This window comes from Anarrhichthys ocellatus, unplaced genomic scaffold (assembly GCF_004355925.1).
Source record: "Anarrhichthys ocellatus isolate YVR2014 unplaced genomic scaffold, GSC_Weel_1.0 scaffold5, whole genome shotgun sequence".
Classification (NCBI taxonomy): domain Eukaryota; kingdom Metazoa; phylum Chordata; class Actinopteri; order Perciformes; family Anarhichadidae; genus Anarrhichthys; species Anarrhichthys ocellatus.
In genome coordinates, this window is record NW_022280035.1 from 6,503,061 (window position 1) to 6,519,975 (window position 16,915).

Below are 16,915 nucleotides of genomic sequence, written 5' to 3' on the forward strand. Positions count from 1 at the left end.
TCGAAAGTTGGATGAGCAGGTCAATACCGCTCTCGTGACTGTGAGCTAAGTATCGAGCTAAAGCCAGGAGGTGATACGCTTAGCTTAGCATAAACACTGGAAGCAAAGGGAAACAGCTAGCCTAGCCTACACCTACCAGCGCCTGCGAAGTACCCTAATTACACTGTAACTTGTTTGTTTGATTTGCTCGAAAATTGAAGTGGAAAAATGGCAAGTTGTTTTGCCTGGCAACCTCAATGTGACATACAGATGACTTAACAGCACAGACCTCACAAACATTGTGTTTATAAGTGAGCTTTGTGCTGAGCTAAGCTCATTGTCTCTTGATTCTAGCTTACAGAAATGAGAGTGGTATTGATCCTCTCATCTAACGCTTGGCAAGTAAGCAAGATAAGTGTATTTCCCAAAATATCAAATCATTTTTAATTCAATGAATCACTAATGGAATTTAAATGTTGGGAATATAATGCATCATGGAAATATGGACTGTGGTAGAAACAGATAACGTGAGGCTTTTTTTACAGCGAAACCTTTTGACCGAAGTCACGCTATTACTATTATTACATGTCTAGCTGCAGAGTACAACGCAAACCTGATTCGTCTGGATTACACAATGGCAGCAGGTTCCAGTTTGGAAACAGCAAATTGTTCCGTTTCTGCCACCTCCAGACAAACCAGCTCTTGTTCAGTTAGTAACAGGATGAGCCATGGTCAGTTTGAGATTATAATAATGTGCCACTGTACCACTGCTGCAGACTTGGCCGGGGCATTGGCTCCACTTGCTGAAGCCTTGCCTTTGGATGCCTTGACACCTACCAGTACCTCAAATTCACATACAGTATATTTCACACTAAGTGGACCATGCACTTACTGAAAGTCTAAATGAATAACCACAACGATCTTGTCTTGCGAGCTCCAGTTTACTGTTCATTTACCTTTGAACGGAAGAATTTGCCGAGAGAAACTTTGGCTGATTTTCCTTTTGGGGACTCGGATTCCTTTGCATCAGCTTTTGGTTCTTCTTTTGGTGAGGCTTTGGCAGCTGGTTCTGCCTTGATTTCCATTTTCGGTGGCTCTGGAGGAGGTGGCGGTGGGATAGACATTCCTTTGGGTGCTGCGGGCGGCTCAGATACTTGTGCGACCTATTCAAGAGAGAGCGTGTGTTAAAGTAAAAGCTTTTGGAAAGGAAACTGTCCACACAGTCACCTTTAACGGCAAATGCATTTTACACAATGTCATTTTTAGGTGAGGTATGATAAGATAAATGCAAAGCAGTGATTCAATTCAGTTCAGCAACTAAGTATTCATCAGGGGCGTCGTTATGCCTGTTTTAGGGGGGCTTAAATTAAACTATTGTTTCTCACATGGACAAGTTATTTATAACTCTAACATGCTACATATGTGCGTGCGTTCTAGTTTGTATGTTTTCTCCCCCTTCAAATTACAATCCAACAGTCTATCATCATACTTAACGATGTAAAGTTGACACCGTCAGGTCCATTCTCCATCCATTGTGTGCGTTCCCTTTAAGAATTAGGATTTGGGAGTGTCGCGGTGAAAGCTATAGTGAAAGCTAGTTTATCCGTCTTTCCTTTACAAGTAGGAAAATTATTTCTCTCTGTTTATTTGACAAAAGTTCATATTTGTGTTGTCAAATTTCACTATGACCCTGAAATTCTGTCTCTTGTGTTATCATATACTGAATGCAAATAAAACTATAGAGCAAAATCACACTCTTTCTGATTGAACCAATCTATGAACTGTCTGAAACAATGGATATCCGCGGCCCCAAATGGGCCCCAAAAAACATTGCGCGCAAACATGCCGCTCTCCTTGGGGCTAAGCCCCCCCTTTCTATGAATCCTAGAAACGCCCCTGGTATTCATCCAACATAAACTATTAAAACATGAATTAGTGTGTACAATGCAGCGTTAGAAAATAAAGCAGAGTTTCTAGAAGTAAACTGAATCCAACTATGTCCGGTAAACATATGCTTTCTAGGGAAATAAAAACTAATTAAAACACTTTATGGGCATTGTGCTCACAGTAGTGGTTGCCGCTGGTTGGTTCTCCTTCTGGGACTATTTGGCAACAGAAAAAAGGAAGCAGTTAGAGAAATAAACTTAAACTGAAGCAAAACAAAATGGTCTGCAAAAAAGCTTGTCTATATAATTTGGGGAACCTATTGTTTTTTTGGAATCAGAAATATCAGACAGAAATGTATGCCAGTTATGAAGCACAAACAGCATTCAACACACAATCAATATACTGTACAAAGAACTAGTCAAATAATTAGCCCCTAACATTACTGAGTTCACTGATTCGGCTTTGTTAACCACAATAATCATGATATTAAACTGGATATTGAAAGGAAATCAAAGAAAATGAAAACTATTCTGAAGAATCCCTCGGTGGTACAGTCACGATGAATTAATAATTTAACATGGTTTATATGTGATGTAATGCTTCATAAACATCTGGTCACCTGGTCTTTAGTGGCATCAGCAGTATCTGTTTCCTTTTTGATTACTTTGACAGTCACCTGTGTAACAAGGAAAGAACCATTAACTGTCTTCAATCACTTTTATTCCTGCCAGACATAAAAATAAGATGACAATGGCCACCTTCAAATGTTATTAAACCTTAATTTCACATAGCTGGCAAGCTGCAGTGTAAAACAGAGTCAGTGTGACTACTGTAGCTGATGTAACAAGAACAGAAAAATAATTATTTTGATAAAACAGAAGGCTTTCATGAATGCAGACATAGGTCTTTATGATAAGCTAACTGAGGGACACTGAGGTCCCTGACAGAGCACATACAGTACATGCGCTGTCATTGTGACAGCCATTGTGCTCCGGAGATGGCGTAGGCCTTCCCTCGCTCTATCTTCACAAATCTCAACTCCCAACTGTACAGGCCTCCCTTGTGAGCTCACACTATGGGTTGAACAATAGGCCACCACATTCCCGCATGTTCAGAGACTTGATTAGCATGGGGCTAGTGCAATGGTAACTCTTTAAAACGGCATGAATCCAAAAGACAGCACGATGAAGAGGAAATACAATAGCTGCTTGTTGTGGGCTTTTCCACCAGGCACTGTAATCATGACAGATCTTGCTATGGATACCTTTGCTGCCGTAAAAGTGGCTTTTTCATATACTTCAACAACAAGAGGACTTACCGTTTGAATTTAAACACAACATCTTCACTGTTTAATTTGTTATCACCTTCTTTATCAGACAAATTACCAAATTTCTGCAGTAAAAATCAAAACACTCACATTAAGCAGCTGTTTGCCTTCAGTAATATTTGACGATAACAAGGGGTGGATTGTTTTTTTTTCACTTTTGATTAAAGCAATTCTTCAATATATTTCATCCCAAGCAGTCTAATTTTCCAAGAAATTAGAAATATTAAATGCATATAAACCACACTTAATTTCTTAAATTGTGTCACTTACTAGTGTTTTGAAGAAGTTCATAACTGGAGTCTTTTCTGGGATACTGTCCTCTTGGTTTTCCACAGGTTGACTCTTCCCGTTGTCAGATTCAGGAGCTTTTTCTCCCTCTGGACCCAAGACTAGAGTCACACTCTCTGGCTCCGTCAATGATTCTGACTCTGGCTTTAGGTTAGCTGTCTCCTATACACCATCACAAAGAATTAGCCTTTTAGAATTACGTTAGTGCAGCGTCGCTGATAATGCAAGCAGTGAGTGTCTTAATCGCAGCATTGAGATGGGAGTACACAATTCCAACCATGCCTCTGCCTACTCGGGGCATTGTCAACAATCAGCCTTTTATTAATGTGTGTGTCCCACCCCTCACTCATTGATATTCAACAATGTGTGAGAGTTCTGCCCTGAGAAATGTCAGGAAACTCAAATACCTTGCTGTGTTTTGATGGTGGGTTATCTTTTAAAAACAACACTGACTCTGATTTTAAGATCATTAGTAAATCTGTTCACTTCCACATTCCTTCAGCGTCAACTGATTCAAATTTCATATTCCTTTCTTATACAAAGTTATTATTACCCTTATTTTTTAAAGCAGGTATTATTTCTTACTTAACACCGACCAAAATAATGCAAATAGATAATGAACAAAACCCTGAATGATTAAGAGGTTTTCATTTTTGATTTTATTGGAAAATGTTTCGGCACATGTGTTGATGATATATAAAAAACAGAGGCCCTTTGCATTGTGATAAAACACAAATCATTTTACAATCAAGTTACAATTACTACCACATATCATTAAACAAATGGTATCCTGGAAGCAGACCACTCAATTTCAAAACAAAAGTTCAGACAATTCCTTCAACATTTCACTGCTGTTCTTGCTTTGGGGCTACATGAATAGTAACAGTAATACCGTACCCCAGTGAAGATAGAGTTGAACCACCAAGCCCATGTGTTGGTTCTTCAACAACTGATATACAAGCGGACTGCAACCTGACAGCTAAAGCTTCCATGTCTGTTCTTGTGACACTTTGTGAGTCCGGTGTTGAATCTGTTGAGTTCACACTTGATTCATTCTCTGCTTCCTCTTCAGTCTCTCCCTCTACGATGACCTCTGGTGCTACCTCCTCTGAAGCCACAAAGTTACATTCAGCTGTAACAACATCTTCTGTAACGATTTCTACCACAATCTGTTTTATAACTTCATCGACAAGGCTCGAACTCTCCTCCACGGGCTCCTCAGCAACAACATGATTGGAATCAGTTGGCACTTCGGCTGGGGCGACATTCTCGTCTTTTAGTTCCTCTTGGACTGAAACGCAAGGCTCAGGCTCTTCTGTGGCGTCCATCGGTGGCACATCTGCAGGTTCCTCACCTACGTTTGTGGCATCGTCCTCAACACTTTCTGGCACTGCTTCAATTTCATTTGATAAAGCCCCTACAGCGTCTTCATTTGTCTCGTCAGCGACCGTCTCAACTTGCTCCTCTGGAATAGCAATGCTTGCTTCTTGTTCTGCAGAAAGGGCCACATACGTTGTTGCAGTGCTCACCTCTTCTTCCACGAGGAAGCCATTATCCATGGCAGTCTCCTGTGGAGTGATGTTACTCGATTCAAATTCTTGAGAGAGGGCATTGATTGCTGCCTCCAGTGTCAACTCAGCATCGACAAATACAGGACTTGGTTCTCCTTCTTCATATCGTTCTGGTCTCACATCAGCTTTCACATCTTCACCAACCTCCGCCTTCTCATCTGTAGTACAATCTTCAGGAATAGACTCAGGCTTGACTGCATCCTCAACAGAGCTTAAAGTATCTTCAGGAAGCTCTTCAATGAGGGCAACAGCATCATCAGCAGTGACCTCTTCATGGGCAGATTCCACCTTAACTAGAAGTAGTGTCACAAGAGGGACAGCACGTTCCTCTACAGGCACGTCTTGGTTTGCAGGTGTGGGATTAGGCTCCTCACAAACAACCTCAGAGATTTCCTCCATCAGCGTAGTTGCTGAGGAAGGAACGCCATTTGCTTCCTGGGCCTTAGGAGTGACGGCAGTAGACTGAGGTTCAGCTGTTTCAGTCAGCCCTACATCGACTGACATGTCTCCTGCTCCTTCACCATTGTCTTCAGTAATTACTTTATCTGCAACTGGCACTGACGTGTTCACGGCAGCAAAGCCAGTGGATTGAGGTACAGCTGCGAAAACCGCCTCAACACAATCTGCCACCACTTCACGAAGGCTGTAATAGACCTCCAATGGCAAGGTTTCTTCAATACAATTTTCCTCTGCAACTATTTCATCTTCAATAATGAGTTCTTTTTGGTTAGAATCTGGTTCTGCAGCAATGTCACGCCCAGTCATGCTCTCTTCTTCAGGATCATACTTTTTATTGTCAGTAGCTTCCACCCGTTCCGTTCTGAACCCTATATTCTCATACACAATAATCTTCATGACCACTTCCTCATTGATGATCACAGCTGCCTGGTTGTCAATGGGCTCCTCGTTTGCAGTTTCCTCAACAAGCTCCTCAGCAATGTCACAGGCCAACTCATTCAGAGGATCTTCTTTGCTTGCTGCGGTCTCCATGTCGATTACTTCTTCAACCGGGCCCTCGGTATCGGTGGCTGTGTCATCATCATCCTCACCAGTTTGTGTTGAAATATCTGCTTCAATTATTCTGTCTGTTTGTGTTGATATTACAGCTTTTCGACGTGGAAATTCAAAGTTCTCTCGGTGCACAGCGATGGTCACGGTGGCAGCTCCCTCTCCACTTGAGGTTGACTCCTTTATCATGAAAATTAACATTTGTGTTTGAGTAAAATACAGTTGTTTTCTTTATTCCGAGACACAGACAACCATGTGCTTGATCACACTGAGACAGCAGAACAATTCTCTCAGTAAAGGAATTGTTTTGTGATTACAGAAATGATTTCGTTCTTTCAATTTGTTTATGTACGACTTAAAGTACTTGACTGGCTAAATCTATGTGAGGCATTTTGGCATGCAGATTGTTTTATAGATTCGAAAACATTAAACAAATAATACTGGCATTATTCTATATTACCCTAAGTATGAACAAAACCAACAATGCAGTCCCTTTACTCAATAAGGGCTAATTTTCCTGCCGTCTATAACATTTTTTGGCTCAAAAATATACAGTTTCATTTTCAGGAAAGGGCTAAATAATTTTATAAAAGTGCTGGGCACTGTTGTTTTTTAGGAAATGCTACTCAAACAGGAGTAAATACTGGATTTGTTGAGGACTTTTTCAGTCGTGGATAAACACACATTTGTCAGTAGGACAATGTATGTAGGAGTGAGTCAAAATAAAGTACACCAATCCATAATAAAGGAACATGTCACGCAGTGCATCAGTGTCACCATTTTTGTTTTTCATCATTTTGAACAACATTGCAGCCCTGTGGCACTGAGGAATAAGATATATCAAGTTTTGGCAAAACTTGTTTTTCTGTCTTTTCATGAAATTAGTTGACAATGAGAAGAATATAGAATTTCACCTTTAAAAAACAAACACAAACAAAGTGCACTCACTGTCTGTGGATCGCTGGCAGGAAGACAAACATCTGTTTGGTCTACATTATTTTCCTTCATCTCTTCCTTCAATAAGATGGTTTCAAGGATTTGAGAAACAACTGCAGCTTCTGATTCGACAATCACAAAATCATTTGATTCAGTGGCAAGGTTTAAAGAGAAGGGCTTGCTATTTTGCTGGACTGTGGTCTTACCGTTAACTGCAAAAAAAGACAAAAAAGAATCCATTATAAGAAAATGTGAAATAAATGGTTGGCCCACGGCACCAAATTTCAAAATATAAGATTTGATTCCAATGTTTGGAACCTGCAATAACCAAACTAGCACAAGAAAATACTGTTGTTGTTTTTCATTTACAGATCAAAATATATTATAGTTCTTTAAATTGTCAAAATGTTACTAACTGGGACTAAATTTGGATTTCTGTAATGTGAAGTCCATGTTGCAATAATTCGTCTTATCTAATAATTACTCATGTGTGTACATCTGCTTTACCAAAGAAAGTCACAGCTGTCACTACATATTACATGTCAATGCTGATTTTCAATGTTAAACTCTTTGCATACAACATGAAACTCATGCATGATATCTCCGCGCGCAATGCTCCATGAAGTAAACCTGGGCTAAGTGACATTATCATTATCTCCAGCGTCAACATTAGCTCTTTGACAAAGTCAGGTCCCTGTGGGAATCCTACAGCATGATTGTTACCGCAAAGACACACAACCACACCGTGACAGGACAAATAGTGGCTCCTAATGTCTGAGACTACGCCTATAGTTTACATTGGAAGCCAAAGACAAGACAGAGGCCAGCTGTGAGTCAGTGTGTTGACAGGGCCTTATAAAAGTCCAAAGGACTAATCCAACACACACATGAAAAGGTCTGCTGATACAATGAAACAGATAACAGAATAAAGATCAGCAAAAAACAAATCTTCTCTCATGTTTGGATTCTCCTAGAGCAGGTGTCTTCAACGTTTTTCAGGCCAAGGATCCCCAAACTGATAGAGAGCTGGAGCAGGGACACCCGACTATATATTGTATAAAATTGTGTTTTATATTAAATGGGCCTAGTACCCTGTAAACCTCTTTATTGTGCATTCAATACTAAGCTATTCAAATAATATACAGGTTCATATATTCATGTTTTTATTTTAAACATGTGCAAGGTACAGTGAGTAGGGTGGCTGAGCCACTGCCTTTTATAAACAGCTGATACCAATGCCAATATCAACATTGTCTGCCAATTGCATGATAATCATGCATACAAGCTATTCAATTTGATGTTTTCCTTTTAAACATAAATGTGGAAACGAAAAATGAGTGATGGCCTATTAGTGCCACTGCCATGCATAAAGATACCTGTTATCTTTCATACAATACTGAACTATTAAAATAATGGACAGATTCATGTTTAGAGAAAAAGAAATATATATTATTATTTTTTTATTTTTTTATTGTCTAATCAACCAAAAATTTCGCGGACCCCCTGTTGAAGACATCTGTCCTAGAGTATACATTTTACCACTATTCCACAGTTAAATCATTATCATGTTTTACTTTTCAATTATTTAACTTAACGAGAAGAAATTTAAAAAAAATAATAATAATACTCATGCACTCACCAGTAATCTCCATCCCATTAGATGAGATGTTTGCAGAGATGCCCTTCACATTTTCAAGCATCTCAGGAATTGTCCCAATCTATAAAAGATAATAAAGAAACATGGGCCTGTGTTAGCTCCACAGCTCATAAGTATCTACAGAGGGTTCAAATTCAACAGAAATAGTGGTTTTGATTATAAATGAACCTCTGACCAATCCAACATTTTTAAAAACTTGCGGGTTCACACCTTCGGTTCAAGAGGCAACTAGCATCAATTGTTCCATGTGAATCTCACCACTGATTTAGAGGCAGCAAAGTTATTTATACTACAGGTATAGCCTTACAGCTTTGTTTTAGTAGAATATTACCGTGTTCAGCAGCTCAATGTTCTTGGAGTGCTCGTTTCCCATGTTTTTGCCAGTAGAGACCTACAGACACAGGCTTTTTAACACTGACTCAACTGAAACAAAAAGGGAAACAAACAGAAATGTAGTTTTCTTATGTTGCATAAACTAACAAAAATAATGACCAATGTCTTACTGAGTGATTAAATAATTTGTAAATCTGTTCACACAGTAGTTTGGCATCTTCTTAACATCAGTATCATTAATTTATCTTACCTTGTTACACCTCTGTAAGTCAAGCAAGTGATATCCTCCTTCAGGAAAATAAATATGGAAAGTTTGTCACTGTGGCAAAGAGATGTTCTTCCTGCTCCTATTCAGCTGTGTATATAAGCGGTTGGTAACCACCTATATACACAGTTGGTGTGCTTTGAAAATGGGTGGGACTGTTTTTAAGTAATCAATTGATTTCCTCCAGTGAAAAGCCTCCAGTAAAATGCCCATGTTGGTGCTTTTTAATAAGCTTATGTTAATCTCACTGTGAATTTTCTGCACCCCAACATGATAACAATGTAGTTACACTCTAATCAATCACACTGTGGTAACGCGGCACATTTGTGTTGTCAAATGAGAAGTAACAGGATGTGGATTAAGGATATTGGCCTGGCACATTTCCACACTGTCAAAACAAAAATAAATATGTTTCTCTTACAACCCTGTTGTGAAGGGAAAACTTTAAGCACGACGTCATTTAGGTCATTATGAGCAGCATCTTTTTCTTTATCGAAGTATAAAGTATTTCGTTGATATTATTTGAGAAAAGGCTTTTTGATTGGAACTATCTGCTTCATTATCACAGTTAATCAAGAAACACAAAGAGCTCTGTAATGAAATCATCCGTCTTTAAAGACGATCACATGGTCCTATTTAAATGTCTTTGAGGGCCTTTCAATACATCGATACAAACGGGCCTGTCTGAGACGACTTCAGGGATCAAAGACAAACTGAATTTAGTCCATCAACTGATTACTTCCTTATTTTATGATTCTCATCATTTGGTTTGTTTCCTACTTTTGAGAATAAATGTGCTGTGATCATGTTGACAAAAGCCTCGTTATGCAAATCAACTAAACGTGTCTGAGCATGTTTTGCCACAAACAACTGCAAAATAAAAATCTTAAAAAGAACTTCAAATGTGCAGTAGCCTATTTATTGAATTTATTATGACACGGCTTGGAATCCATGAACACAATGTCTCAATTGTAGCCTATGGCGTGCACATTGAGGTGGGAGTTGGATTCCCCTGTTTGGATTGTGCACTTTTGACTTCATTCAAGGCCCGCAGCTGAGAGACCTCAAGCAAACTCTTCATGATGTACCAACGCATGGCAGCCTACTAGTTTCAGTAGTCATGTTTCAGTGGAACTACACTACAAGAAGCTGCTTCATTAGAACTATAAAGATGTAGTCAAAACAATAGATTTCTCATGATACTGCCCGGTTGCAACATCATTTATCTATCTATGATGTGGTACACTTCCCATATCATCTGCAGCTAGTTGAAATTGGAATAAATATAGTCTTACTGTGCTATAGCTTTGCAGGTGTATTCAGTAAATATTTGAACTTGGGTGCAGCACTGTTTGCTGTAGAGATATTACAAAGCAGCAGTTCCGGTTGATAAAATAACTTGTTTGAGATATTGTAACCACAGTTATTGGAGATGATTAATGATATTTACAAATCAAACAGGCTACATTCTGCCCATGTGGTGAAATTGATAAACGTGTCTTGTGTTATGAGGCTAGATGTAAATGAACGGCCATGTTTGATGCCACAATATTGTAATGGACTGAAGACATATAATGTTAACCTGTTATGTTAGGTGTTATGGTGTTTACAGAAAGTGTTCTAAGATGTTATATAAGATTGGTTCTTGCATTTACGGAGGTCAGTGAAGGCCTCATGCCTGGTGGGATGTTGTGTTTTGTGCTGGTAACGAAGAGAGTTAGTCTATGACCGGGAGCAGACAGTTAAAGATGTTACAGAACGTTAGCAGTGTTGACTGTTTGTTGGCGTAGGTGAAAAAATGGTGAAAAACAAGTAGAAACTGACTAAATTATTAAACATTTTACCGCCATCTTCACTGTCATGCCGCCCCGCTAGGTGGCGGTATAGCCACATTGTTCGGTTTAGTGACACTGTCTTTGTGCAATCGAGGAAGCCATGATGGCAGCTACCATGAAGGGACCTGTAGTAAGTATTAAATAAAGATAAATTGGATTTAGTCTTCGAGACACTCTGTTGCGGTCTCTTTTGAGAACTCATATGAAACAGTAGAGGTGTTTGTTGGGAAGAAAACCACAATGGCTGCTGCCAGATATGTATTTAAAAACCGTCACACCCTCGTGTAGCTCATGTCAACGGTTGTAGTTAGCAGCCGTTAAGTGTTACCTTGCTAGCTAACGCACCAGCTAGATATGTCATGTGTTTATGCAACCAAGAGCCCTGAAAAATTCACCAGCATTAAGATAATGGTGATAAGCAGCTCACCGCCGTCAGTGATATTTGGTAACGGTGACTGGCCACCAATCAAGATGTCGTCCACAGCTAGCTAGCATGCTAACCGTTGCATTCATATTAATGCTAGCGAACCAACGGGGTTTGCCATGTTGGTTTGACCGGTGTACGTTACCAGTGGGAGAAGTACTTTTAAATAACGTTAAAAGTAGCAATACCACAATGTAGATGTAAGTTATTCTAAAAATCCTGCATTCAAAGTTTTTAAATGAATTACGTTTTGTACGAGGATCAAAATATACTTGAGTCTCAAAAGTAAAGGTACTCATTATGCAGAGAGCCCACTTAACAATAATGTAACATTAAATTATATACTGACTTTAAATTATTGATGCGTTTATGTGTACATTAATTAAATGTTGCTGCTGTTCACGGTCGGACTAATTTTAACTATTGTATACACAGCTAGCAATAATTTATTTGGTGTTCTCATATACATAATGTAGTGGCATAGAATTATCAAGTAGCAGAAAAGGGTATTACTCAAGTAAAGTATATTTACTTCAGAATTTTATTTACTAGTTATTTAGTAAATGTACTGAGTAACTTTCCAACACAGACTCTTGCCACAGCTTTAACTTTTCTATCCTTTTTGTTTGCAGGCCGTTGAAGACGTGAATGTCACATTCGCAGACCAACAGAAGATCAATAAATTTGCCCGGAACACAAGTCGGATGACAGAGCTGAAAAATGAAATAGAAGCAAAGAAAGTAAGCACAGAATGTGTTGTGAACGTCACATTCTCAGGGTTCACCATGTGGTCATGTATGTTTACAAAAATCATATTTCAAAATGAGTTGGACCATCATGGGGTTTAGGAATACTAGAGTTGTGTTCAGACCCGATACTGTGAGTCTGAACTGACATAAGAAACGTCCCGAACGCAGCAAAATAAATAAAGTACAGGCAGAGGGCAGGGTGGTCTCTGCAGATACACACACTGCCACCACTCCTAGTGGGTCATAAGTGATGAGTGAGAGGGATTATTTTTATGTGAGTCTAAACATTGTTTTTAAGGAAAACGCTGCATAATCTCCCTTTTTAAAGGAGCTGTTCAATGAAATTAATGGCTGCTTTGGAGGCTGTAGTTTCTGGTTCTGTTCATTTTAATGTGGTTTACTGAGCAGTATTCCTAATAACTAGTCTACCCTCACGCCTACCTTGTCTACACCTCTTAAGTTGAACAAAGTACATTCTTTAAAAACAGCCGTGAAGTTGAATCGACACTAATTCCACTGAAACTTAATTTGTTTGGATACGTTACAGTTAAGTGTGGTCTAAAAAGGTAGTGCAGCTGCTAAATTACTGATACTAATTTCGGTCTGCTGATGTCTCCCTTCAGAAATCGCTTCAGAACTTGCAGGATGCCAGCGATGACCTCATGATGTTAGACGACGACGCCCTATTGATCCCATATCAAATCGGCGATGTCTTTGTCAGTCACACCCAGGAAGAAACGCAAGAGCTGCTGGAGGCTGCAAAGGTAAGTTCTGTAACGTCAGACTTGTAATCATCAGTAAAATACTTTCATTAAGTCAAAGTCAGCAAGTTAAAGGACTATCGGGAGAATTCTTACAATGAGGATTGATATAAAAAGTAACTTGATGAGTAATTTGCCTCTAGTATGACCGTAACTACAACAACTCTAAAATTAGTTAACGCATATATATTTTTTACATTTCTCTTTAAACATGTTAACTTTCATCTTACTTAAAACAAGCAAATATCTGATCACAAACTGTTTTCTGTCCCATCCTGGCCAGTGAACGTTGTGTATGTATGACTTATGATTCCTTCATCATGATCATTTTTTATGTAATTGCTTTGACGCAAATGTACATCATGACCCATTCCATCGAAAGACAATGAAGCATTGCTCTGTGGCAAGTATTCTAGCAGCCTTATATTTAAACTAATATATACAATCTGTACTCCTGTACTGACTTACACTGAATAATAAACATTGAATAATAAACACTAAAATTAACACTTCTGAAACCAGAAAATGAGTTTGTTCAGATGAGTCACAGTTACAAAAATGTGATGAAAATAAAAGTTCTCACATACTACATGCGCACGTTCACGCACAATAGTCAATCTATTTTTGTTGTGCTTTCCTGCCTCTGCTGTTGTAGAGCGCTGTCACAATGGCCCGAAATAAAATAGTTACAGTGCGCACAAAACCTATTTAAGCTCTCACTCTGCACGCGGTTTGACAAATGTGGCTGAAGTGTTACCCATGATAACTTTTAGTGCCTCGTCAGACACCTGTTCAATGCCTGTTCATTTCTGCTTACTTACTGTTGAGTTGCTGTGAATCACAAATACACAAAGATCACTCTGTAAATCTGTCGCACCTTGTTAAATGTGACAGTGTGTTATCCCTGATGCAGTGTGAAAACAGGTGTTTGGTCATACGCTCCCATAGGAAACAACGCTACTATTTTGTTGCGTGTAAACCTTTGACACAATCTCCCAACATGGAATATAACTTTTGAGAAGCGGTTCAAAGCAGTGTTTGATATTGTCCTTGGGAGCAGAGCGTGGCTTCATCACAGCCAGCTGTACAAAGGGAAGGCCTTGACCTTTTACGTTAGACCTTGTCCATCCCTCTGTCACGTCCAGGATCTCCATGTTCTGTCCTTGTATCTTGCTGCTGCTTCATCACATGACCAAAGCAGACCGTGCCGGCCTGTATTCATCGACTTTGAGCATTTCGTTACACACATTCGATGCCAAATGTGTTGAGAACCGCTCACTTTTCAACCCGTTATGAGGGTCGTATTTCCTCACCACACGCGTTGGAGCTTTTGCCGGCGCAGGAACGTCTCAAACATCAGAAAACAATTCATTTTTTTTCTCCACTGTATCTGAGGGAACGTTTGCTATGTGACAGTTAAAATTAACTGATGATATGTCATGATGGTGTTTTAATTTGATGTTTTATTTAACGACCACCGTGGCCAGAGGCAATAGGTTTTCAGGTGGTCACTGCGTCCTCCCGGTCCATTCTTGTGATATCTCAGAAACACCACGAGTAGATTCCAGTTTATTTATGTTGCCCACTGGTACAGAATAGCTGATTTAGTTCACATTTATGCACATAATCATTTTTGCGTTGTTTCTTTCCCCATCACGTTTCCTCCTGTCTTCAGAATGTGTTTTTATTGAGTCGTCTAATAATTTATTTAAACCGATTTTTAATGGAAATGTCCATTGTTGCTCGCCTCGTGTGGGGAAGTTGCAGCGGTTTGTCGTGTAATTGGAGTTTCTGTTCTGTAATCAGGAAACCCTGGAGCAGGAGGTCAAAGGCCTTGAGGAACGAGTGTCAGCGATACTGCAAGTATTGGGTGATCTGAAGATCCAGCTCTATGCCAAGTTCGGTAACAACATTAACCTGGAGGCCGACGAAAGCTGAGCTGTGAAATGGACTTTGACAGCTGCCCCAGCACAGACTTTTTTTTCATGCAGCTCTCGTATCAGATCCACAAAACGTCAAGTAGGACTCGACATGAACGGCTTCCACTCGTAGCTCCTGGCTTTTGTTTTGCACCCATGTTGTATGATTCTTCGTTTTAGCTCAAACTAATTCACGAGGACAACAAAGGGAAAGATTTGTAGATTAAATAAATGCACATCATTTCTACCGTACTGTATTCGGTCCCTTAATTAACGTTCATGTTTTCTTTTACTTTCTGGATCAAACTAAAGTAAAAAAAAAAAAAAAATGAGAAACTAAACAGCTGTTCAGTATTTTAGCTTGTTTCATTTATGAACTCACTCTCTGTTTGACTCCCCTAAAGGAAGAAATACATTGTCTCTGCACTGAGGGCTGATATCCTTAAACGTTTTCCCTCTGCTTGACCTTCAGCCCCGTCGTGGTTGTTGCCACATCAAATCAAGTTGATTAAATGAGTACCTGCTGTTACTGATCTACATGGTTGTTGTCTTTTGCAAACTGCATAACATGAGAAGCTGAAATATTCTGAGCCAATGAATCCTCAATCAGAAATGGAGTGACAAATACATCATCCAGCATTGTTTTAGAGGCTTGAGGTTCCTCTTAATCTGTGGCTGTGTGTGTTTAGACCTCATTCAGCACAAACTGTGTCTGTGAAATGAAGGAGTTAAAGCCGAGCCATGAAATCCACCAAACTGTCTGAAATACGGAGACCGAATTGAAGATATTGTCATTAGGAAAGGTGAAAGAAATATGAAAAATAGACTTTTTCTCTTCAATTCAAACTGATAACTAAGCATGTGTTGAAACCTGCTCAGATGGGAGACCTTTAATCTATATATTACTCCAATGATGCTGCTAGTGGTTGAAGAAGTATTCAGCTTCTTTACATAGTAGACATACCATTCCAAGTAAAGGTTCCCAATTTAAAATCCTACCCAAGTAAAAGTGCAAAAATGTCATCAGCAAAATATCCAAAGTAGTTCTGCAGAGAAATGTCCCTCTACTTGCATATTATTCTATAAATGGATTGATAGATTGATACTGGTACATCAATGTGAAGTGGTACTTACTGCTTTACACAGTCAGGTAGTTTAGTTCAGTTGTTCCGAATCTAGGAGTCGGGCCGCTCAGCAGTCACAAGATATATCTGAGATGTATTAAAAAAAGAAGAAAAGATGTCTAACACACAAATCGAGATTTCTTTTCTCTAATCTTAACTTTTTGTGAAATATTGGATATTTTAACCTCAAAGATTTAAATGAAATACTCAAAGACTGAACTGCTAACACCTCATAGACCTAAACGAACATGACAAGGGGTCCAAACTAGACGCTGTGTTGTTTGTAAAGGGCTCACAAACAATTGGCTTAACCTTTTAATGATGCAATGTATTTTATAAGATCATTTTGTGTGTTTTCACGAAAATTATCTGAAAAGTAGTAAGCTGTCGATGTAAAATGTACAATATTTCCCTCCCAAATGTACTACAAATACCTCAAAATTGTTCTGAAGTACAGTACTTGAGTCAATGTAATTAGTTACTTTCCACCACTGGGTTTCATTTTACAATGTGAAATCATCCGTTACTGTCCATAAATGTATTAAATTGAACCGGCTATAATAAAGGCTAAGATAACCAAAGAAGGTATTTGTTAAACTTAAACAAATCAGCAGTGCTTTTCCTGATTCCTACTGTGACTGATCGGTCACCTAGTTAACACAATCTTCACACATCCTCCCACGGCTGAGATAAACTGATGTGTGAGAGGAGTTGGCAGATCAAAGGCATCTTTGAACGGTGAACTTGTGAAACAAAGGGAAGGAAACCATTTCCTGTGCACACATTAGATAGGAAATGATCAGGGCTTGTGATCCTTGACAAAATGTATTGTATGCACGCATGGAAATGACT

The 16,915-nt window shown here is 39.1% G+C and overlaps 2 protein-coding genes across 5 annotated transcripts; one reads left to right on the plus strand and one right to left on the minus strand.

Annotated features, from left to right (window-relative positions):
- Window positions 1-6: 6 nt before the first annotated feature.
- LOC116382573 (histone H1-like) lies at window positions 7-9,324 on the minus strand. Of its 4 annotated transcripts, none has more exons than XM_031845745.1 (10): window positions 9,237-9,324; window positions 8,985-9,044; window positions 8,636-8,714; window positions 7,203-7,208; window positions 7,009-7,118; window positions 3,464-3,643; window positions 2,486-2,542; window positions 2,046-2,081; window positions 936-1,142; window positions 7-822 (listed from the first exon to the last, which is right to left on the minus strand). In XM_031845745.1, the coding sequence occupies exons 2-10, from the start codon at window positions 9,024-9,026 to the stop codon at window positions 712-714; spliced, it is 828 nt and encodes a 275-aa protein (XP_031701605.1). In that variant the 5' UTR covers window positions 9,027-9,044; window positions 9,237-9,324; the 3' UTR covers window positions 7-711. The 4 variants fall into 4 exon arrangements, with proteins under 4 accessions (XP_031701605.1, XP_031701604.1, XP_031701606.1 ...); XM_031845744.1 differs by having other exon boundaries at window positions 8,985-9,076; XM_031845746.1 differs by lacking the exon at window positions 7,203-7,208 and having other exon boundaries at window positions 8,985-9,076.
- Window positions 9,325-11,118: 1,794 nt separating this feature from the next.
- Window positions 11,119-15,476, plus strand: pfdn4 (prefoldin subunit 4). The gene is made up of 4 exons (XM_031845750.1): window positions 11,119-11,216; window positions 12,143-12,250; window positions 12,883-13,023; window positions 14,827-15,476. The coding sequence occupies exons 1-4, from the start codon at window positions 11,187-11,189 to the stop codon at window positions 14,956-14,958; spliced, it is 411 nt and encodes a 136-aa protein (XP_031701610.1). The 5' UTR covers window positions 11,119-11,186; the 3' UTR covers window positions 14,959-15,476.
- Window positions 15,477-16,915: the final 1,439 nt, after the last annotated feature.

Bases quoted from the DNA above. Each gene is read 5' to 3' on its own strand.
- LOC116382573 (XM_031845745.1), bottom strand. From the start codon at position 9,026: ATGGGAAACGAGCACTCCAAGAACATTGAGCTGCTGAACACG. The intron at 3,644-7,008 runs GTGAGTGCACTT...GATGGTGTATAG, and splicing joins CTGCCAGCGATCCACAGACA to GAGACAGCTAACCTAAAGCC. The intron at 823-935 runs GTAAATGAACAG...TGTGAATTTGAG, and splicing joins GCAAATTCTTCCGTTCAAAG to GTACTGGTAGGTGTCAAGGC.
- pfdn4 (XM_031845750.1), top strand. From the start codon at position 11,187: ATGATGGCAGCTACCATGAAGGGACCTGTA. The intron at 11,217-12,142 runs GTAAGTATTAAA...TTTTGTTTGCAG, and splicing joins CTACCATGAAGGGACCTGTA to GCCGTTGAAGACGTGAATGT. The intron at 12,251-12,882 runs GTAAGCACAGAA...GTCTCCCTTCAG, and splicing joins ATGAAATAGAAGCAAAGAAA to AAATCGCTTCAGAACTTGCA.